We start from the raw sequence: 21,996 nt of genomic DNA, 5'->3' as shown, positions 1-21,996 counted from the left end.
CCCATGGCTTGCTCAAAAGAAGTGGGTTCTGGTTCCTGTATCACTTTGACCATATAGGCATAGTGAATGGTTGTAAATCCATCATATTTCAGCCTATCCACAGGATACCTAACCCTGGTAGACCTGTGCAAAATAGGCTCACTTCCAGGTGCTCTCAAAACATCCCTGGTCTTCCTTACTCCAGGCGTAACAACAGAAGGAATACCCAACTCATCATCAATGCTATGTTCTGAGCCACTGGATTCACCATCCACACAAGAGTGACCTGCATTCACATCAAACATGGGCTGATCTACCTTCTCTTTTCCTTTTCGTGATACCTGCTGCGTACCACACTCTGCATTGCTTTGAGGGGATTCTCCTAATCTCAATCTGCCTGTCCATGGCGAAGTATGTGAACCACTGGTAGAGGACACTCCAGGTCCACTGATATTTTGTGATTGCTGCTGTGCATTCTGTGCAGCATTACCATTTTGTGCATCTACATCAATCATCACATTTACTAGTTTATACCAGTTGCTCATCTCATCAAAAACAACATCTCTGCTCACTGTGAACTTACGTGTAGAAGGGTTATAGCATCTATACCCTTTCTGCTGCAGAGAATAACCAATAAAGATGCACTTCTCAGCTTTTGGATCCAACTTGGACCTCAACTCATCTGGCACATGGACATAGGCAATGCAACCAAAAATCTTCAGATGAGAAATATCTGGTTTCCTACCAGTATACATCTCCTCTGGCGTCATGCCATGTATTGCTGCAGTGGGAGTCCTGTTCATTATATAGACTGCTGTAGCAACTGCTTCAGCCCAATAATAATTTGGTAGATCTTTTTCATTTAGCATAGCCCGAGATACCTCTCCAATATGCTTGTTTTTTCTTTCTGCAATTCCATTTTGCTGTGGGGTATGGCTGCATGAATATTGCTGCTTTATACCATGCTCCTGCAAGAACCTTGCAAACTCATTTAAGAGGTACTCTCCCCCTCCATCTGACCTTAGGCATTTTATTTGCAGGCCTGTTTCTTTTTCAACCATAGCTTTGAAAGCTTTGAAGTACCCAAACACTTCACTTTTCTTTTTCATAAAATACACCCACAGTTTTCTGCTGAAGTCATCAATAAATGTGACAAAATAGTGACAGCCTCCAATAGATGCAGCTTTTGTAGTCCACACATCAGAGTGGATTAATTCCAATGGCTTTTTACTCTCTTGAACATGCCTAAGAAAAGATTTCCTTACCTGTTTCCCAAATTGACAGGCTTCACAAACCTTGTGCATTTCTGCAACCTTGAATTTAGGCAATCCTGCAACAATATTTTGGGCTTGCATTGATTTAAGTCGCTGTATATTAACATGACCAATGCGTTTGTGCCAGATATCAATATCTGCAACTACATCGGTCCCATGTGCAAACATTGCTGCACTCAATTCAGGCATGTCCGCATCCAAAGTAAACATCCTGCCCTTCTTCTTTCCTTTTGCTATCAAGCGACCATTATTTTTCATATCCTCAACAAAGCATCCATGAGGATTAAATCTGACCTGCAAGCCCTGCTCAACCATCTGACCAACAGAAACCAGATTCTTGGTGATGTTCGGGACATGAAATACATCAGACAAGTATTTCTTTTTCCCATCCTGCATAGACAAAGGAATTTTGCCAATCTGCACAATAGGATGTGCAGTATCATCACCAGTCTTCACAAATCCTGGTTTTTCCATTTTCCTTGCATCTTGCATCCATTCTGCATGACCTGTCATGTGGTTTGACGCACCTGAGTCAACATACCACCCATCATTTCGTTCTTCTGTCACAGAATTGGTCATATGCTGCACCATAAATAGATGCTCATTTCTGTCATCACCCTGCCTACTAGAAGATGCATAATTGCCTTGCTGCAATTTTCCAGTCATAATGTCATTCTGCTTTTTATAGCAGTCCTTAGCCATATGACCCATTTTGCCACAATAGTAGCATTCAACATTGCTGTTTGCATTTTGGCCTCTCTGCCATCCACCACGGCCTCTTTGGCTCCCCCTGCCTCTAGAGTTACCACGTCCTCCTGCATAGGACTGGTTTTCTTGCGTTTGCTGCATATTCTAATTTCTACCACGGCCTGCAGATCGGCCTCCTCTACCTCTGCCTCTACCTCTGCCAGCATTTGAGTAGAAGATAGTTTCTTTTGAAGTTCCCGCTGAAGAAGATGCACCACCATTTCTCTGCTCTTCGGAAATTAGAAGAGCAATCAACTCCTCAAAATCAGGAAATTTTTCGGACGGCAATGGATGTCCGGAACTGTGCATAATCCTTTCCTAGACCATTCAAGGTCACAGAGACCAAATCGTCATCATCCACTGGCGACCCAATGGAAGCAAGTGCATCTGCAATTTTCTTCACTTTCATGTGGTAGTCATTTATGCTCAAATTTTCTCTCTGCACATTGTGCAACTCCTGTTTGAGTTGCATTTTCCTGGCTTGCGTATTTGTGCTGTACATTTTTGCCAAAGTATCCCATGCCTCCTTTGGCGTATTCGCATCCTGAATATGCACAATCATGGAGTCCGAAATACTGATAGACAGCCAGTACATAACTTTCCTGGCTCTCTCATGCCATCCTTTGAATGCCTGCATTTCCTGTTGGCTGGGAACATTAGGAAGAACAGGTTCTTCTTCATTTCCTGTAATGAACTCCCAATAGCCTTTTCCCATCAAGAAATTCGTCATTCTAAACTTCCTTGCCTGGAAGTTGTTCTTGTCAAGCTTTTCAGTGACAATCTGTGAAAGAGAATCAGATGCCATTACAGAACACTGCAAAATATTCTGTCACTGCAAAAAACACAGCTTTTGCCTCACACGGGCAGAACTGCAAAATTGACGAAAGTGGTATTTCACCACACAGTCATCTCCTAGTGACGATTTTGCATCAACAGGCAACAAGCATGAATCTGCAACTCCAAATATCTCTGCACACAGGCATACGATGCAATTTCTGCGGCAACTTTTCACCGACCTGCAGAACAATGGTTGCACAGCAAAAACAGGGCCTTTTTCTGAGTGCCTGCGGAGAACTTCCGCCTCCAAAACGGGCCCCGAAATGACCTCGAATCAGAAAAATAAAGTCACAAAGGGCTTTGCCCGGGCCCGCAGCATATAATGCCCTCTCGCCACACCGCGAAGGGCGTCTCAATCTGAGACAGTGCACTCTTGCACTTCTGGCTGTGCTACCTGCAGAGATTTGCTCCCAAACTCAAAATAGGAAAGCAACACTGGTCCTCTTACCAGGACACCACGAACTTGGCTTGCTTTTTTTTGAGCTCCTTACCACAAGCAAGGCTCTGATACCATGTGAAGATAGTGGGAGAGAGGGAAGGAGTCTCACTTGAGGCTTTCTCACAATCACAATGGGGGAATACACACAAAGGTGGAGGCTGAAAACAGTTTTCCTCTTCTTAGTTGTGAAAGCCAAAAGAACTCTAGTACAAAGAAATAGAAGAACCCTATATGTGGGTCTCAAACCAAACTCAACTAACTAAGGTGGCATACTAACTGAGCCACGAACTAGTGTAGATAAGGATAGCTGTCATCCAGCTATTATTCGTGGGCGGTGTACGAACCGCATCTGCAGCTAACAAGTCGGTGACATAAATGCACAACAGTCACCCTGGCATATCGCGAGTGGAGCTCGATATCTCAACAGTAGCGCCTTAGCATCTATATGTGAGAAGATGGGGTCTAATGAATGGCAGTTGTCAATGGAAGCCAAAGTCACTCCCCCACTCATGAATCTCCTGTGTCTCCTCAAAGCCTATGAAGAAACCTATGGATTTTGTCCAGTTTATTCGTGCACCAGAGTCCTTGCAGTAGATAGCTAGGGTGCCCTTGACTCTCTCCAGACTCACTGTGGTGCCCTCAACATACAAGGCCGTGTCATCTGCAAACTCTAAGTCAAGCAGCTCCTCCTCCTCTGTCTGATTGGGAGCCTCAACCCTGTGAGGCCAGCCACCTGTGATCTCAAGTAATAGCCCAAAGCCTTCGCCACAAACAAGAAGAGGAAGGGAGCAAGTGGGCAGCCTTGGCAGACCGAGCAAGAGAGAGGAAAGGCATCGCCCGTTTGTCCTCCGATAAGCATCTGACTAGAGCTCCCCACATAAAGTGCAGAAACTCTTGTGACACATTTGTCTGAGAAACCCAATCCCCGCATAGCACCCTCCAGGAAGGACCACTCCACCCTGTTGTAGGCCTTCTCAAAATCCAAGAGAAGGACGGCCAGCGGTGGCTGTGCGTCCTCCTTGGACTAATCCACTGCCTCCCAGAATGTGAAGATGTTGTCTAGGATGTTGTGCTCCTCGACGAACCCACTCTGTGTGTCGTGAATGATGTCGATAAGATGGGGCAGTAACCGCAAGCTCAAGACCTTGGCGAGGATCTTGTATGCAGTATCAAGGAGAGTGATCGGTCTCCAATGTCGAATGTCTAACCTATCTTCACCTTTTGGGATCAAACAAATCCACCCACTACTCAAGGACTCAGGGAGGGAGCCAGTGTCAAATATCTCCTGGCAAGCTAAACGGAAAGGGGTGGAGATAATCTCCCAGAAGTTATGAAAGAAGGCCGGATTCAAGCCATCCTCACTCGAACACTTCTGGGTTGGGAGAGCCTTGAGGGCTTCCCAAATCTCCTCATCTGTGAAAGGATCCTCTAGTCTGCTGCATAAATCCTATGAGGCTACTATCGGAACATGATCCCAAACTACATCCTAAGCCACAAGACTAGCTGGGGTCATCCTCTCCATCTGAAAGAGCTGGTTGTAAAAATCTGTGGTTAGGTCTTAAATCTCATGCAGGTAAGTGTGCAACGGTCACCACCAAGATCTTCTTCCTTATGACAAACACAAATGTTCTTGCTGTTGCTCGTGAAGAATGGAAGGGAAAAAGGGGGGGAGGTGGGGCGAGGGGGAATGGACAATGTGGGAGGGCGGGGGCAAAGAAGGGGGATGAAAAGGAGAAGCAGAGGGGGCAAGACGGAGAAGCAGCTGGGGGGGAGGGGTAAGGGAGAGGGCAGAAGGGAGGCGGAGGGCTAGGAAGCACGGGGGGACGGAGAGGAGGCGGGAGGGGGCAACAAAGGAGGTGGGGGTGAAGGTGTGAAGAGGAGAGAGGGCAATGAATAGAAGGTGGGGGAAGAGGGAGGTGGAGTCGGGAGGGGAGGGCGGGAGGGCGAGCAAGCGGGGAGGTGGAGCGGAAGGCGAGAGGACATGCGAAGGCGGGGAGGGATGGTGAGGAGGCAGAAGGGTGTCGGGAGGAGGGGCGGAGAGGAGACAGGGTGGAGCGGCAGCGGAGGTGGGGGCAGAGGGTCAAGGAGAGGCGGAGGACGGGGAGGAGGCTAGGGGTGGAGAGGAGGCGGTGGCTGAGGTGAGGCGGCAAGGAGGATGGAAGGCTAGGGGCGGGATGGTGATGGCAGGCAGCTAGAGCAGCGAGGTCTATGAGCAGCCTTCTGTGGAAGCTTTTCTTGTGGCTGCCATTCCGAAAGCTTGGGGCAAATTTAGAGGCACTCTTCGGAGAGCTCCACCTTGTTCTTGCAGAGGAATAGACAGGCATTTAGTCATGTGGAATGACTCTATTTTGGATGAGCATGGAAGATCACTAGGAGTGTCACATTATATGTAGCGGTCAAGATGGGAAAGGGCACCTGCTTCCACAGTAGGTGCCTGGAAGGCTTTTAGGAAGCTTCCATAGGATCGTATACTCTTCACCTTAAAGGGAGTATAGTCAAGATGTAGCAGATAGATGAAGCCATACCAGCATAGTGGATAGATACATATGACATGCCTATCACAGAAGAGTCCACCTTGTTGGGAGCTTTTACGGGGACGGGTATTCCTTTACAGATTATTGCCTTGCATGATGCACTTGAGGCACACTTCTTATATCTTCAAATGATATTCTTATGGAGGTTTCCTTCCAGCCTATTAGGATTGCAGGTTACACAAAGTGGGGCAAGGACTCTCAGTGGTATCTTGATCCTGATCCTGTTCTCCTCGCACTTGGGCCTTGGAGACTATGGTTATATGGTGGTTCCCCCATCAGCTTCTTGCAGTGGGACCCAGGGGAGTGGGAGTGGATTGATGAAGGGCACCAAGAGAAGAGAATACCCTTCTTTGATTACAAGTCATAAATACCAAAAGATTTCAGCTTAGCAATAGAGGTTGGAGGCCCTCTAGAGCTCCTCATTGGGATAGTTTTCGGATTTCTGCACAGATGCATAATTTTTTTTGAAGGAGGCTCTCGAAATTCCTCGGGAATAGAAAGAGCACTCTCTTCTTTTGGCTTTCTATGCATGGAGGGATTGTAGTGAACCTGTGGAGATCCAGGCTTGTGGGTAACCCTACTTGTTCTCGATGCAACGCAATAGTTGAGTTAGTTCATCATTGCCTCTGGGAGTGCAAACAAGCGAGGGCAATTTGGAAGGGTGTTGCTAGGATTTTTAGCATATTTTATAGAGCACCCTTTTTCATGACTTGGAGATCAGTGGCATGGTTATCTCTTACTAGCCCTCATGTGTTTTTTGAGGGACATGACTCTGACTCAACCTTCATTATACGACACTCTATGGAGTCTTGTTCTCTCTAGGATGTTCCCTTCACTCCTTTCAGAGGTGCTCATGGCTCGGTGGACACATCTTGGGAGATTTTGGCCAGCATTGCAGCTTGGCATATTTGGAGGGCCAGATGTACGAAGGCGATGGAGTGTTCCCAGGTTCACCCCTCCCAGTCTATGGCTAGTATATGGACTGATACTATACACACATTGGTGGCCATTTGGGAGAGCATGCAGGGATCCTCCAAAGTAGCTACTACTGCCAAGAGAGGTACTTTTTTCAAAGTTTAGTGAGGATCTCCTTTCTTCTCCAAGCCTCCTTCAGGGTCGAGGTAGGATTTTCAGCCTCCATCTTGGATTTTTGTTAGCTCATTTTGACCTGGTTTTTTTTCTCATGCATGGCATGATGTACTCCCGCATTTGGCCGTGTAGCGAAAGAAGGGGATGCTCTTCTCTTGATGCCCTGTGTCAATCCACTCCCACTCTCTAGGGTCCCACTGCAAATACGTAATGGGAACTCCCCCATAGAGACAAAGTCTCCAAGATCCACTGGAGAGAAGCCGGGGGTCTGGGACAAGGAACCGAATCTGATCCCTGCACCAAAAGACGTACAACACTGATAGGCTGAAAGGAAGACTCAAGCAAGATGTCCTCTGTGGACCTGAACAATCTGCCACCATCATGTACACTAAAAACCAAACCATCCTCATATGCATCTCGAAAGGCTAAAACCTGAAGAGGAATACCGCCTCTCGTAAAAGTACCTGCCCAAGTGGAGCAAGTGAGTGGCATATCATCTGTGTCTACCCAATCCACTGGAACGGTTGCCTCAATTTGCAAGATCCTCCCTGCACTTCCTCTGAGATGCCCTGTGAATTGAGATTTAGTATCCTCTGGAAGCCTCAGGAAAGCTTTCCATGACCCCAGAGATGAGGCAGGTTCCCTCTCCCATCTGGACCACTACATGTAGAGTGAAGCATCAAGTGGTCTGCTAAGATCATCCAATATACTGTCATTCCACTGTTGGGATATCTCAAGGTGTATGCCTCAGGCACACCTTATGTTTCTATGTGTGAGTGCTAGAGGCACAGTTAGGTGCCCACAAGCACAGTTAGGTGGTGAAAAGCCACATAGGATGATTGAGAGAATCTAGGAGCAGATTGAGGAGATGATTGTGGAGCTCTGAAGTCATCAGTGATGTCAGTGAGCATGTATGAGGTGCCTACTTAAGGACCTCACTCTTCTTCATTCTACAAGCAAGTAAAGCAAGTATTCTGATTTTGTGTCCACTCTACTCTTTCCTTTCAGTGTTCCAACATGGTATCAGAGCCATTTCATCCCCCTTGAGCCCATTTTTGCCACATCATCATCATCTTCTTCTTCTTCTTCTTCACCATCTCTCCCTCTTCTCCAAAAATTTTGCTTGAGCTTTTTCTCCTTCAATCCTCAACCATTTCCCACACCCTTTCTGCTGTAGATCCCTCTTGTTAGGGCGAACTTCGGGCTGCAAGCAATTGGAGAAAAACCCGCGCTACTGGTCGCCATTGCAGAAAAGTCGTTGATTTTCTCTTCTGCGTTTTCTCTGCACCTGCTCTGTCTTTTCTTAATTCCTTCCAGGGCAAGCTTCTACATACCTAGAGCTACCTTGTGCTGAAATCTGAGCAGCAATGGCTGCATATTGAAGGAGAAAACAGAGAAAAACCAGTCGACTTTGTTCAAGAAGGTGAAGGCGACCTGATGCGTTTTTTCGCCTCTTCTTCCCAGAGGATCTACTGTGGTATATCAGCTTTCTTTTGCCTCAGAAAGCCCCCTTTCTTTTGCTTTGAAGAGTGTGCTATGAGCCCTCCAAGTTCAGCTCTCTAGTTTTGACAGTTTTTACATGCTTTTGAAAAGATGCTACATAAAATGCTACTCTAGCATTTCTGGTATTTTGAAGTTTTTAATAACTTCATTACAAGTGTTGATTCAGTTTTGTTTTGACTTGCTAGACCTGGTTGTGATTGGAAAGTGGTTATTTCATCCACTTCTATGAAGCATATAAAAAGTAGCATCATTGTTTGAAAACTAGTCACTACTATTTGCTACAACAAGTGGCTATACTTTGGAAGTATTGCAGTTCTTTTTGCCTTGTAAGAGAGATAGACACTGCCCAATATCTGGGTTAGACCCTCTCATGGCTACTTTATATAATCTTGAGAAGTTCAATGGAAAGGGGTTCCATACATGGCAAATGAAGGTAAAATTTGCATTAATGCGGGAGAACTTATGGGGACTTGTCAAACCTTCTCCTACCGCTTCTTCTACGGCCTCAAATGCTGGGGAATCTTCAGCTCCGACACGACCGGCAAGGGATCCAGCAAGAGAAGAAAAAGCATATGGTATAATTGCTTTAGCTTTGGGTGATGATTACATACATCATATATCTGACTTGGAGTCTCCATCGGAAGCATGGCAGAAGCTAGATTTGATTTTTGGTGCAAGCTCTCATATTTCTAAACTATCACTTAAAATCTCTTTCTTTGAATTAAAGATGGCAAGTGATACTACTTTAGCTGCCCATGTCAACTATATGCGGAGTCTTATGACTCAGTTAGCTTCTATCAACTCTCCTATCACCCCTGATGATGCTATGGCAGTACTACTTAAGAGTATGCCTGAAAGCTTTGATCACATTGTAACTTTGAAGAATCTTCCAAATCCAAACCTTGAAGGCATTATCTCAGCTCTCCAAGAAGAAGAAAGACACATGGAGTTAAGGAAAGGCAATGGCACTGCTTATGTTATGAAATTCCAGAAGGGCAAGTACTCTCCTTGCAATCACTGTGGAAAGACAAATCACCTTTCAAAGGACTGCTTCAAAGTTAATCCATGTAAGCACTGTGGCAAAAACAACCATAGTGAGAAGTTCTGCAGAGACAAAGCAAAGACAGAAAATGCAAATCTACTTACAGTGAATTTGCCTCCACAAGATGAGGCATCCCATGAAGATTATGCATTTTAAATCATCTCTATGTATGCTCCAGATCACTCTTTTTATGTCAAGGTACTCAGCCTGGATAGTCCTCCAAAATGAATGAAAATAAATTATTGTGTGTTGTGTGTTTTTGTAAACACCTCTGGTCACCTTATGATGTAGGCCATGTGTATGTTTGTTCCATGGTACCTCCTACAGACATTGTGTGCATGTACATGTAGGGGAGATAACCATTGGAAGGTCTGTTTGTATCCCTTTCTGTTTACCTTACACCCAAGGAAACCCTTGCTAGCATGAGAACCTAGCCATAGATTTATCCTTGACCACCATGAGATGGCATGAGAAACTATGAGACTAGATGTATCCTTGACATAGCCTGAGGCATTTCCTTGAGGGGGGGTTTGTTGGGATATCTCAAGGTGTATGCCTCAGGCACACCTTATGTTTCTATGTGTGAGTGCTAGAGGCACAGTTAGGTGCCCACAAGCACAGTTAGGTGGTGGAAAGCCACATAGGATGATTGAGAGAATCTAGGAGCAGATTGAGGAGATGATTGTGGAGCTCTGAAGTCATCAGTGATGTCAGTGAGCATGTATGAGGTGCCTACTTAAGGACCTCACTCTTCTTCATTCTACAAGCAAGTAAAGCAAGTATTCTGATTTTGTGTCCACTCTACTCTTTCTTTTCAGTGTTCCAACATCCACATGATCGGTTGCCTATCAATCTCTTCACGAGAGGAAGGGGGAATCCTCCGAAGAGTGCTCCTGAAGCCGGCCCATGCTTTCAGGATGGCAACCATGATAGGGGACGAAGGAGACCTGAGGTATGTTGCAGTGAAGATCCATCTAATACTACCCCCATCCAGTCTCCTCCTGCTGAAGAAGGTGTACACATCTGTATGCTACTGATAAAAAATGGCTTCCTCGTCTCTTGCCTTGGCATAAGTCCCCGCACCACCATCTTGCAGAGTAAAGCTCTACACTGTAAATCTGGATCAATAAAATTGAGACCCCCTTCCTATGTAGGGAGGATGAGGGTCTCCCAAGCCACCTTGGCTAAAACATCTGCTATGCCATCAAGCCCACTCTAAATAAAATTTCTGATCGGTCTCCTAACTTGAATGATGCAATCCCTATAACGGCACCAGCAAGAACAAATAAACCAGGCCATGGCAAGAGGACTTGGTTAACCACCACAAATCTAGAGGCAAGGTACAGCTTGGCTGAGCCCCGAAAAAGGAGCTTCCTCCTGATGCTCTCCAACACGGGAGCAAACTATTGCATGGAGGAAATATCCAAGCCGACCTAGCAGCCCAAATATCTGACTAGCACACCCCTTTGAACCCAAGTGAAACCTATGTCAAGCCCCCAATCTAGAGTATCCTCATCACTCATCCAAAAGCCATTGGATTTATGCCAATTTATTTGTGCCCTGGTCGCCAAGCAAAATAAATCCAATGCTATCGTGAAAGAAGTGAGCGTCTGTGGTGTGGCATCCAAGTAAACTGTTGTGTCATCTACCAACTCATTGTCAAGTAGCTCCTCTTCCCGTCTGATGGGAAGTCTCAGCCTAAAGATGTCAGCTTGAGATCTAATATGGATACTCATAGCTTCGGCCACGAACAAAAAAAGAAAAGGAGCAAGGGGGCATCCCTGATGGACTAATTTGGAAATCTGAAATCTCACCCCTTACCCCACCAATAAGTACCTGGCTGTGGGCTGATCTGTACAAAGAGGAAACACCTCTGATCCAAGCATCTGTAAAGCCAAAACATAGAAGGGTGTCCTCCAAAAAACCCCTATCTACTTTGTCATAAGCTTTCTCAAAATCCAAGAGTAGAATGGCTAGATTCTGGCCACTCTGAAGCTTCCCAAAAGGAGAAAATGTTATAAAAAATACTTATGCCATGCACAAATCCCATCTGAGTGTCATGAATAAGATCTAGGAGAAGGGGCTGCAATCGGAGGCTCATTGGCTTGAATCTTGTAACATGCCCCCAAAAGTGTGATCAAGACCTAGAGACAGCTCCCTAGTGACCTAGAGGCCAAGGTCTAGGTACTCTCTTACTTGCGTGGAGTAGGTACACTTGCGTGGAGTAGGTACACAGGCAACAAAGATTCACACAGCAATTCTTGAGTCGTGGTGGGAGGAATTGCGCAATCCGTGGCTGGGACTGCTAGTTCTCGTGGACGGGGGTGCCTCCCAGGGTTAGGTTCTTCAAGGAGCAACTAGTATCGGATGCAAGTTTTACAAGGTGGGATCGGGTGGGCTCCTACAGGGTGATTCAGAGAGGGAGGCAGAGGAGCTGGCAGCTTTGGAGGATCTGGAATGGCAAAGGATTAGGTTGTTGGTTGCTTGGGCACAGAGAGGCATATTGATCCTACTACGGTTCTATCTAGCCCAAACGGGGCAATATGGCATCTCTGGTTATGGGAGTCCATGCCGGTTAGAGGCATACAGTGGGACCCAAGGCAGTGGCTCTGACTAGTATGACAAGGGCACTCATATAGGGTAGAGGAGCTGCCCATCTTTTCTTACACGACATGTATTGGTAGATGCATCCAATTAGATGCAACAACTTGGACCCCCTCGAGGGAGTGACACTGGCTAGAGTAGGAGGTTCCCAGGGAGGTGGTTAGCCGCTTCTAGCCATGACTTTGGACTAGCCTGAGATCACCTGAGATCACTGAAGATATCATACTTCTTCTAGATGATGGCTCTTTGCCGCTTGGTCCTTGGCTGGAGCAGATGCAAGTGGATGGCCGATCCACTCACTGCACGGATGCAGCATTAGAGACAATCCCACACTGCTTATGGAGCTGTCCGGTGGCATAGAGCACGTCGATAGCTGCTTTTCGGATTGTATCCAGGACACAAAGGATGCAGCGTGACTTCCGTGGGGGATGGTGGCGTGGCTCACAGAGGGTCACCATGCTTTCTCTACTGATCGGATCTCACCGACATACATAATTCATGGTGAGCAGGTATTTAAGATGGAGTTTCTCGAGGCAGCACCGTCGTTCTGCACCCGCCCATAGGCTCTGCAGCTGAATAGGGAGACAGTGGCCAGCATCATGGCCTGGAATATCTGGGACACTCATTGTAGTCAGGTTGAGAGGCGGGAACGCTTCTACAAGGCTTGGCTTGTAGGCATGTTCTATATATTCTTTGCAGGGGATATCTGCTGGATGTATAGGCCACCAGCCTAGTTGCTAGCTCCTGTTCCGGACGGCAGTGAACTGGGATTGCCGACAGGCTGCTATTGGACAGCCAGGCTTCTCTTTTTCTTTGTATTTACCATCATTGGCCCTATTTTGGTAGCTGATTGTATGGCGATTTTGCCAAGCATTGATAGAAATTTATTCTATTTGCAAAAAAATAGCTCAAGCCATACCTTCCCACTCGTGCACTCTCCTCTCCTCAACACCCTTATTCCTTTCTAGAGGGAAATTCTTTTATAATATATGGCCCCCTCTCCCCTCCTCTTAAATGTACCTTCCTCTATTGTTAGGAAAACTCTTTCCCTTCTATCACACAAACTCTTCACCCATTGGTCTTTATGTTTTGTCTCACTATAAATTGGTCTCCACCTATCCTTTCTCATCCACACAATTAGATGACCTTATCTAGATCCTGAGGTGTGGTTGGGTAATCCATTAAACTGTCATCCTTTGTTTCGTCTCACTATAAATTGGTCTCCACCTATCCTTCCTCATCCACACAATTAGATAGCCTTATCTAGATCCTTTGGTGTGGTTAGGTAATCCATTAAAGTGTCATACAAGTCATTAAAATGCATCTATGGTCGCTCCTAAGAGAGCAAGCTCCTTACATCCTAGTTACAAGAATGGTATGGGCTTAGCCCATGATCAAAATCTTTTATCTTATGTTGTTACAGCACCTATACTGTATGAAGCCTCTGCTATAATGAGGAAGGGAGAGGCACATCCTTGGAAATAAAAATAGATAGGTAGAAGCCACTAACCTTAAACGTATGGTGATATTTATGTATATGGGCTGGGATTATGATTCGAATATTATCTACTGTGGTAAAACTTTCATTGAAAAGATTAATGTTCCCAACTCCTAATAACTTTTTCAATTGGAAATCCATTGAATGAAATAATTTTTCGTATCAAAGTTAACGATATATTTAATGTTTTTCTGCATGAAGCTTATTGACAGAAATTGATATAAAGAAGTTCAATGCTGAAGAAGGTCGCAAAATTGTTGACTTCTTTGCTATCGCGGTAAGTCACTGATGATGCTGAAGTTTGAAAAAAGATGGTAAGATATTATGTTGCATCATCTATCATGAACTGACTATATAATTCTTTTTTGCAAAAAAGAGACTTCTATTAAGTAAGAAAGAAACTCCCTAGAGCAAGCTCTGAGCGGAAATACAACATCATGAAATCATGAGGAAAAATAAAACCCCCTCAAAGTGAGGTGGAAAACAACCAAGGCTGAGGCTGAAAGTGCCACCTCAACCCTGTAGGAGTCTCAGAGCAAAAAGGAGAATCCTTCCATTCCCTGAAGAAAGAAGCCCTCCTAGCTGAGGCTGCACGGGAGTCTCCCTACATACTTGTCCATACGGCCATCAAAGTATGTACGGTGTCTGTCCAGATACTAGCCAATGTGTGTGAGGGATGAACCTGAGTACACTTCAAAGCCTCTGTGCACTTGGCTCTCCAGATATGCCAGGATGCTATGCTGGCTAGAATCTCCCAAGAAGTATCCACAGCGGCATGTATAGTTGTAAAAGGAAGGTGTGGTACCACATCCAATGAACATGACTCAATCTGATGACGTCGAACCAAAATGGCCCGAGAGGAGTCAAGTCTCTCATAGAATACCTAAGGCCCTATAAGAGAAAGCCAAGCCATTGAGCCCCATGTCATAAAGAATGGGGAGTGGGCAAAGTGACTGAAAATTCTGGCTACCCCCATCCAAATCATCCTCACTTGTCTGCAATCTCATAAGCAATGTTGAATAGTCTCCAAAGCAGAGAGGCAACCAAGGCAAGTAGGGTCGGCTCTGAACCTGGATCTCCAAAGGTTCACTGCAATCCCACCATGGATAGAGAGCCAAAGGAAGAGAGTGATCTTTCTATTCTTGTGGGATTTCCAGAGTCTCCTCCAGAAGCACCTTTGCAGATCCACAGTGATATCAAATGTCTCCCAATGAGGAACTTTGGAAGGTCTCCAACCTCTACTACTGAGCTGAGATCTCTTGGCATTACTAACCGTGTAACAAAAGAAGGGGAGCTCTTCTCTTGATGCCCTGTGTCAATCCACTCCCACTCTCCAGGGTCCCACTGCATACTCATGCAAACGGCCATCAAAGTATGTACGGTGTCTATCTAGATACTAGCCAAAGTGTGCGAGGGATGAACCTGAGTACCCTCCATAGCCTCTGTGCATCTGGCTCTCCAGATATGCTAGGATGCTATGCTCGCTAAAATCTCCCAAGAAGTATCCACAGAGGCATGTACATCTGTAAAAGGAAGGTGTGGTACCACATCCAACGAAAGGACTCAATCTAATGACGTCGAACCAAAATGGCCTGAGAGGAGTCAAGTCTCTCATAAAATACCTGAGGCCCTGTAAGAGAAAGCCAAGCCACAGAGCCCCATGTCATAAAGAATGGGGAGTGGGCAAAGTGACTGAAAATCCTGGCTACTCCTATCCAAATCATCCTCGCCTGTCTGCAATCCCATAAACAATGCTGAGTAGTCACCGAAGCAAAGAGGCAACGAGGGCAAGTAGGCTTGGCTCTGAACCTGGATCTCCAAAGGTTCACTACAATCCCACCATGGATAGAAAGCCAAAAGAATAGAGTGATCTTTCTATTCCTGTGGGATTTCCAGAGTCTCCTCCAGAAGCACCTCTGCAGATCCATAGTGATATCAAATATCTACCAATGAGAAACTCTGGAAGGTCTCCAACCTCTACTAATGAGATGAAATCCTCTGGCATTACTGACCGTGTAACGAAAGAAGGGGATGCTTTTTCTCGATGCCCTGCGTCAATCCACTCTCACTCTCTAGGGTCCCACTGCAAATGCCTAATGTGAACTCCCCCGTAGAGCCAAAGCCTCCAAGATCCGGTGGAGAGAAGCCGGGGGTCTGGGTCAAGGAACCACTCTGAATCTGATCCCTACACCAAAAGACCTAAAACCCTGATAGGCTGAAAAGCAGACTCAAGCAAGATGTCCTCTGTGGATCTGAGCAATCTGCCACCATCCTGCATAGTAAAAACTAAAGCATCCTCCTGTGCATCTCGAAAGGCCAAAACCTGAAGCAGAACACCACCTCTCGTAAAAGTACCTGCCCAAGTGTAGTAAGTGAGTGGCATATCATCTGCATCTACCCACTCCTCTGGAAGAGCTGCCTCAATCTGCAAGATCCTCCCTGCACTCCCTATGAGATGTCCTATCAACTGAGACTTAGTCTCCTCTGGAAGCCTGCAAAAAGCTTTCCAAGACCCCAAAGGTGAAGCAGGTCCCCTCTCCCACCTGCACCACTGCATGTAGAGTGAGGCACCAAGTGGTCTGCCATGATCATCTAAAATACTATCATTCCACATGAAGGGTGGCCTATCAATCTCTTCATGAGAGGAAGGAGGAATCCTCCGAAGAGTGCTCCTGAAACTGGCCCATGCTTTCAGAATGGCAACCATGAGAGTGTTGAGATATCGAGCTCCACTCGTGATATGCCAGGGTGACCGTTGTGCATTTATGTCACCGACTTGTTAGTTGCAGATGTGGTTGGTATACCGCCCACGAATAATAGCTGGATGACAGCTATCCTTATCTACTCTAGTTTGTGGCTTAGTTAGTATGCCACCTTAGTTAGTTGAGTTTGGTTTGAGACCCACATATATTCTTCTATTTCTTTTTACTAGAGTTCTTTTGGCTTTCACAACTAAGAAGAGGAAAACTGTTTTCAGCCTCCACCTGTGTGTATTCCCCCATTGTGTATGTGAGAAAGCCGCAAGTGAGACTCCTTCCCTCTCTCCCACTATCTTCACATGGTATCAAAGCCTTATTTGTGGTAAGGAGCTCAAGAAAGCAAACCAAGTTCGCGCTGTCTTGGTAAGAGGACCAGTGTTGCTTTCCTATTTTGAGTTTGGGAGCAAATCTCTGTAGGTAGCATAGCCAGAAGTGCAAGAGTGCACTGTCTCAGATTGAGACGCCCTTCGCGGTGTGGCGAGAGGGCAGTATATGCTGTGGGATAGGGAAAAGCCTTGGGTGACTTTATTTTTCTGATTCGAGGCCATTTCGGGGCCCGTTTTGAAGGCGGAAGTTCTTCGTAGGCACTCAGAAAAAGACCCTGTTTTTACTGTGCGACCACTGCTTGATTGGTCGGTGAAAAGTTGCCGCAGAAATTGCATCGTATGCTTGTGTGCAGAGATATTGGGAGTTGCAGAATCATGCTTGTTGCCTGTTGATGCAAAATCGTCACTAGGAAGTGACTGTGTGGTCAAATACCACTTTCATCAGTTTTGCAGATCTACCCGTGTGAGGCAAAAGTTATGTTTTTTCGCAGTGACAGAATATTTTGCAGTGTTCTGTAATGGCGTCTGATTCTCTTTCACAGATTGTCACTGAAAAGCTTGACAAGAACAACTTCCAGGCATGGAAGTTTAGAATGACGAATTTCCTTATGGGAAAAGGCTATTGGGAGTTCATTACAGGAAATGAAGAAGAACCAGTTCTTCCTAATGTTCCCAATCAACAGGAAATGCAAGCATTTAAAGGATGGCATGAGAGAGCCAAAAAAGTTATGTACTGGCTGTCTATCAGTATTTCAGATTCTATGATTGTGCATATTCAAGATGCAAGTACGCCAAAGGAGGCATGAGATACTTTGGCAAAAATGTACAGCACAAATACGCAAACCAGGAAAATGCAGCTCAAAAAGGAGTTGCACAATGTGCAAAGAGAAAATTTGAGCATAAATGACTACCACATGAAGGTGAAGAAAATTGCAGATGCAGTTGCTTCCATTGGGTCGCCAGTGGAAGCTGATGATGTAGTTTCTGTGACCTTGAATGGTCTAGGAAAGGATTATGCACAGTTCCGGACATCCATTGCCGTCTGTGAAAAATTTCCTGATTTTGAAGAGTTGTTTGCTCTTCTAATTTCTGAAGAGCAGAGAAATGGGGGTGCATCTTCTTCAAGAGGAACTTCAAAAGAAATTGTCTTCTACTCAAATGCTGGCAGAGGCAGAGGCAGAGGCAGAGGAGGCCGCGATCTGCAGGCTGTGGTAGAAATCAGAATATGCAGCAAACTCAAGAAAACCAGTCCTATGGAGGAGGACATGGTAACTCTAGAGGCAAGGGGAGCCAAAGAGGCCGTGGTGGATGGCAGAGAGGCCAAAATGGAAACAACAATATTGAATGCTACTACTGTGGTAAAATGGGTCATATGGCTAAGGACTACTACAAAAAGCAGAATGACATTATGAATGAAAAATTGCAGCACGGCAATTATGCATCTTCTAGTAGACAGGGTGATGACAGAAATGAGCATCTATTTATGATGCAACACATGACCAATTCTGTGACAAGTGCAGAAGAACGAAATGATGTGTGGTATGTTGACTCAGGTGCGTCAAACCACATGACAGGTCATGCAGAGTGGATGCAGGATGCAAGGAAAATGAAAAAACCAGGATTTGTGGAGATTGGTGATGATACTGCACATCCTATTGTGCAGATTGGTAAAATTCCTTTGTCTATGCAAGATGGGAAAAAGAAATATCTGTCTGATGTATTTCATGTCCCGAACATCACCAAGAACCTGGTTTCTGTTGGTCAAATGGTTGAGCAGGGCTTGCAGGTTAGATTTAATCCTCATGGATGCTTTGTTGAGGATATGAAAAATAACGGTCGCTTGATAGCAAAAGGAAAGAAGAAAGGCAGGATGTTTACGTTGGATGCAGACATGCGTGAATTGAGTGCAGCAATGTTTGCACATGGGACCGGTGTAGTTGCAGATATTGATATCTGGCATAAACGCATTGGTCATGTTAATATCAATGCAAGCCCAAAATATTGTTGCAGGATTGCCTAAATTCAAGGTTGCAGAAATGCATAAGGTTTGTGAAGCCTGTCAATTTGAAAAACAGGCAAGGAAAGCATTTTCTAGGCATGTTCAAGAGAGTAAAAAGCCATTGGAATTAATCCACTGTGATGTGTGGACTACTAAAGCTGCATCTATTAGAGGCTGTCACTGTTTTGTCACTTTTTTTGATGACTTCAGCAGAAAACTTTGGGTGTATTTTATGAAAAAGAAAAGTGAAGTGTTTGGGTACTTCAAAGCTTTTAAAGCTATGGTTGAAAAAGAAACAGGCCTACAAATAAAATGCCTAAGGTCAGATGGAGGGGAAGAGTACCTCTCAAATGAGTTTGCAAGGTTTCTGCAGGAGCATGGCATAAAGCAGCAATATTCATGCAGTCATACCCCACAGCAAAATGGACTTGCAGAAAGAAAAAATAGGCATATTGGAGAGGTATCTCGGGCCATGCTAAATGAAAAAGATCTACCAGATTATTATTGGGCTGAAGCAGTTGCTACAGTAGTTTACATAATGAACAGGACTCCCACTACAGCAATACATGGCATGACGCCAGAGGAGATGTATACTGGTAGAAAACTAGACATTTCTCATTTGAAAATTTTTTGTTGCATTGCCTATGTCCATGTGCCAGACGAGTTGAGGTCCAAGTTGGATCCAAAAGCTGAGAAGTGCATCTTTATTGGTTATTCTCTGCAGCAGAAAGGGTATAGATGCTATAACCCTTCGACTCGTAAGTTTACAATGAGCAGAGATGTTACTTTTGATGAGATGAGCAGCTGGTATAAACCAATAAATGTGATGATTGATGTAGATGCAGAAAATGGTAGTGCTGCACAGAATTCACAGCAGCAATTACAAAATATCAGTGGACCTGCAGTGTCCTCTAGCAGTGGTTCACATACTTCGCCATGGATAGGTAGATTGAGATCAGGAGAATCTCCTCAAAGCAATGCAGATAGTGGTACGCAGGTATCACGAAAAGGAAAAGAGAAGGTAGATCAGCCCATGTTTGATGTGAATGCAAGTCACTCTTATGTGGATGGTGAATCCAGTGGCTCAGAACAGAGCATTGATGATGAGTTGGGTATTTCTTCTGTTGTTACACCTAGAGTAAGGAAGACCAGGGATGTTTTGAGACCACCTGGAAGTGAGCCTATTTTATGCAGGTCTACCAGAGCTAGGTATCCTGTGGATAGGCTGAAATATGATGGATTTACAGCCATTCACTATGCCTATATGGTCAAAGTGATACAGGAACCAGAACCCACTTCTTTTGAACAAGCCATGGGGAATGAAAAATGGGAGAAAGCCATGGATGAAGAAATAGATGCCTTGGAAGCAAATGCTACATGGGAATTGGTGCCTTTGCCTAAAGATAAGAATGCAATTGGCGATAAGTGGGTTTATAAGATCAAGCACAATGCAGATGGTTCTGTGAATAGATACAAGGCAAGATTAGTTGTCAAGGGGTATGCACAGACATATGGCATTAATTATGAAGAAACATTCAGTCCGGTTGCAAGGATGGCAACTGTAAGAGCAGTCATTGCTATGGCTGCATCAAAGGGATGGTCTTTACATCAGATGGATGTAAAGAATGCCTTCTTGCATGGTGATTTGCAAGAAGAGGTCTTTATGGAGCAACCACCAGGCTATGTTCATGCTATTCATCTTGAGTTTGTTTGTAGGTTGAAGAAAGCCTTGTATGGCTTAAAGCAAGCACTTAGAGCATGGTCTGACAAGATAGGACAGTATCTTGTCACTATTGGCTTTCAGATTTCCAAGGCAGATTTCTCACTCTATGTGAGAAAAACAAAGAAAGGTATTATGCTGCTTGTCATTTATGTTGATGATTTGATCATCACAGATGCTAGTGATGAAGATATCCTTCATGTGAAAATGCTATTGAAGCAGAAGTTTGAGATGAAGGATTTGGGAGAGCTACGTTATTTCTTGGGCATTGAGGTAATTAGATCACCAAGTGGGATACAGCACTTGCAGAGGCAGTATGGATTGGACATGCTGTCCAAATATGGGATGACAGGCTGTAAGCCTATTTCAGTTCCTTTGGAGCAGAATGTGAAGCTGAGCAAGGATGCAGGTGAACTTCTAGAAGACCCTACTATGTACAGACGCATAGTAAGAAGTTTGATTTATATGACTATTACCAGGCTAGATTTAAGCTATGCTGTTGGATTGGTAAGTCAGTTTATGCAGGCTCCAAGGAAACCGCATTTGGATGCGGCTAGATGCATACTCAGGTATGTGAAGTCCACATTGCAGTATGGACTATTTTATGAGGCTGGGGTTCAGATACAGTTGCATGGATACACTGATGCTGATTGGGCTGGTAGTACTTCTGATAGACAATCTACCAGTAAATATGTGCTCTCTTTTGGGGGCGCTGCAGTCACCTGGAGCAGCAAGAAACAGCCTCTAGTTGCCTTGTCGAGCACAGAGGCTGAGTATAGGGGTGCAGCAATGGCTGCATGTGAGGTAGCTTGGTTGCGTGAGCTACTTTATCATATGCATCAGTCTACAGATGGGCCAATTGTCATTTATTGTGACAACATGAGCAGTATACACTTGGCAAATAACCCAGTCTATCATGCTAGAATAAAGCACATTGAGGTGCATTATCACTATATGCGGGAGAAGGTTTTACTAGGTCTTATTGATCTAGTTTATGTCAGCACAGAGGATCAGGTCGCTGACATATTCACGAAGGCATTGGGTGCAGAGAAGCTGCGCAAGTTCAGAGACCTGTTTGGTGTGCAAGAATTGGGATTGAGCTTGAGGGAGAGTGTTGAGATATCGAGCTCCACTCGTGATATGCTAGGGTGACCGTTGTGTATTTATGTCACCGACTTGTTAGCTGCAGATGCGGTTGGTACACCGCCCACGAATAATAGCTGGATGACAGCTATCCTTATCTACTCTAGTTTGTGGCTCAGTTAGTATGCCACCTTAGTTAGTTGAGTTTGGTTTGAGACCCACATATAGGGTTCTTCTATTTCTTTGTACTAGAGTTCTTTTGGCTTTCACAACTAAGAAGAGGTAAACTGTTTTCAGCCTCCACCTATGTGTGTATTCCCCCATTGTGTATGTGAGAAAGCCACAAGTGAGACTCCTTTCCTCTCTCCCACTATCTTCACAGAGAGGAGACGAAGGTGTTCTGAGGTGTGATGTGGTGAAGATCCACCTAATACTGCTCATCCACTCTCCTCCTGAAGAAGGTGTGCACCTCTGTATGTTGCTAATGAGAAAGGCCTTCCACGGTTCCTGCCCTGACATAAGTCCCCGCACCACCATCTTGCATAGTAGAGCTCTGCACTGTA

The 21,996-nt window shown here is 45.1% G+C and overlaps 1 protein-coding gene across 1 annotated transcript in view; it reads left to right on the top strand.

The window, feature by feature from the left end:
* Positions 1-21,996, top strand: part of LOC147885465 (calcium-transporting ATPase 10, plasma membrane-type-like) — a 550,097-nt gene that overhangs the window by 146,579 nt on the left and 381,522 nt on the right. The window contains exon 10 of the mRNA XM_087397042.1: positions 13,748-13,823. Within this exon, the coding sequence (XP_087253168.1) occupies positions 13,748-13,823 (76 nt within the window). The remainder of the gene's footprint in view (positions 1-13,747; positions 13,824-21,996) is intronic.

Source organism: Dipteris shenzhenensis, chromosome 25 (assembly GCF_047967505.1).
Source record: "Dipteris shenzhenensis isolate YYH24624 ecotype China chromosome 25, Dip_SZ_1.0, whole genome shotgun sequence".
NCBI lineage: Eukaryota > Viridiplantae > Streptophyta > Polypodiopsida > Gleicheniales > Dipteridaceae > Dipteris > Dipteris shenzhenensis.
The sequence above is the reverse complement of the archived record's forward strand: the minus strand, read 5'-3'. Positions and strand labels throughout refer to the sequence as shown.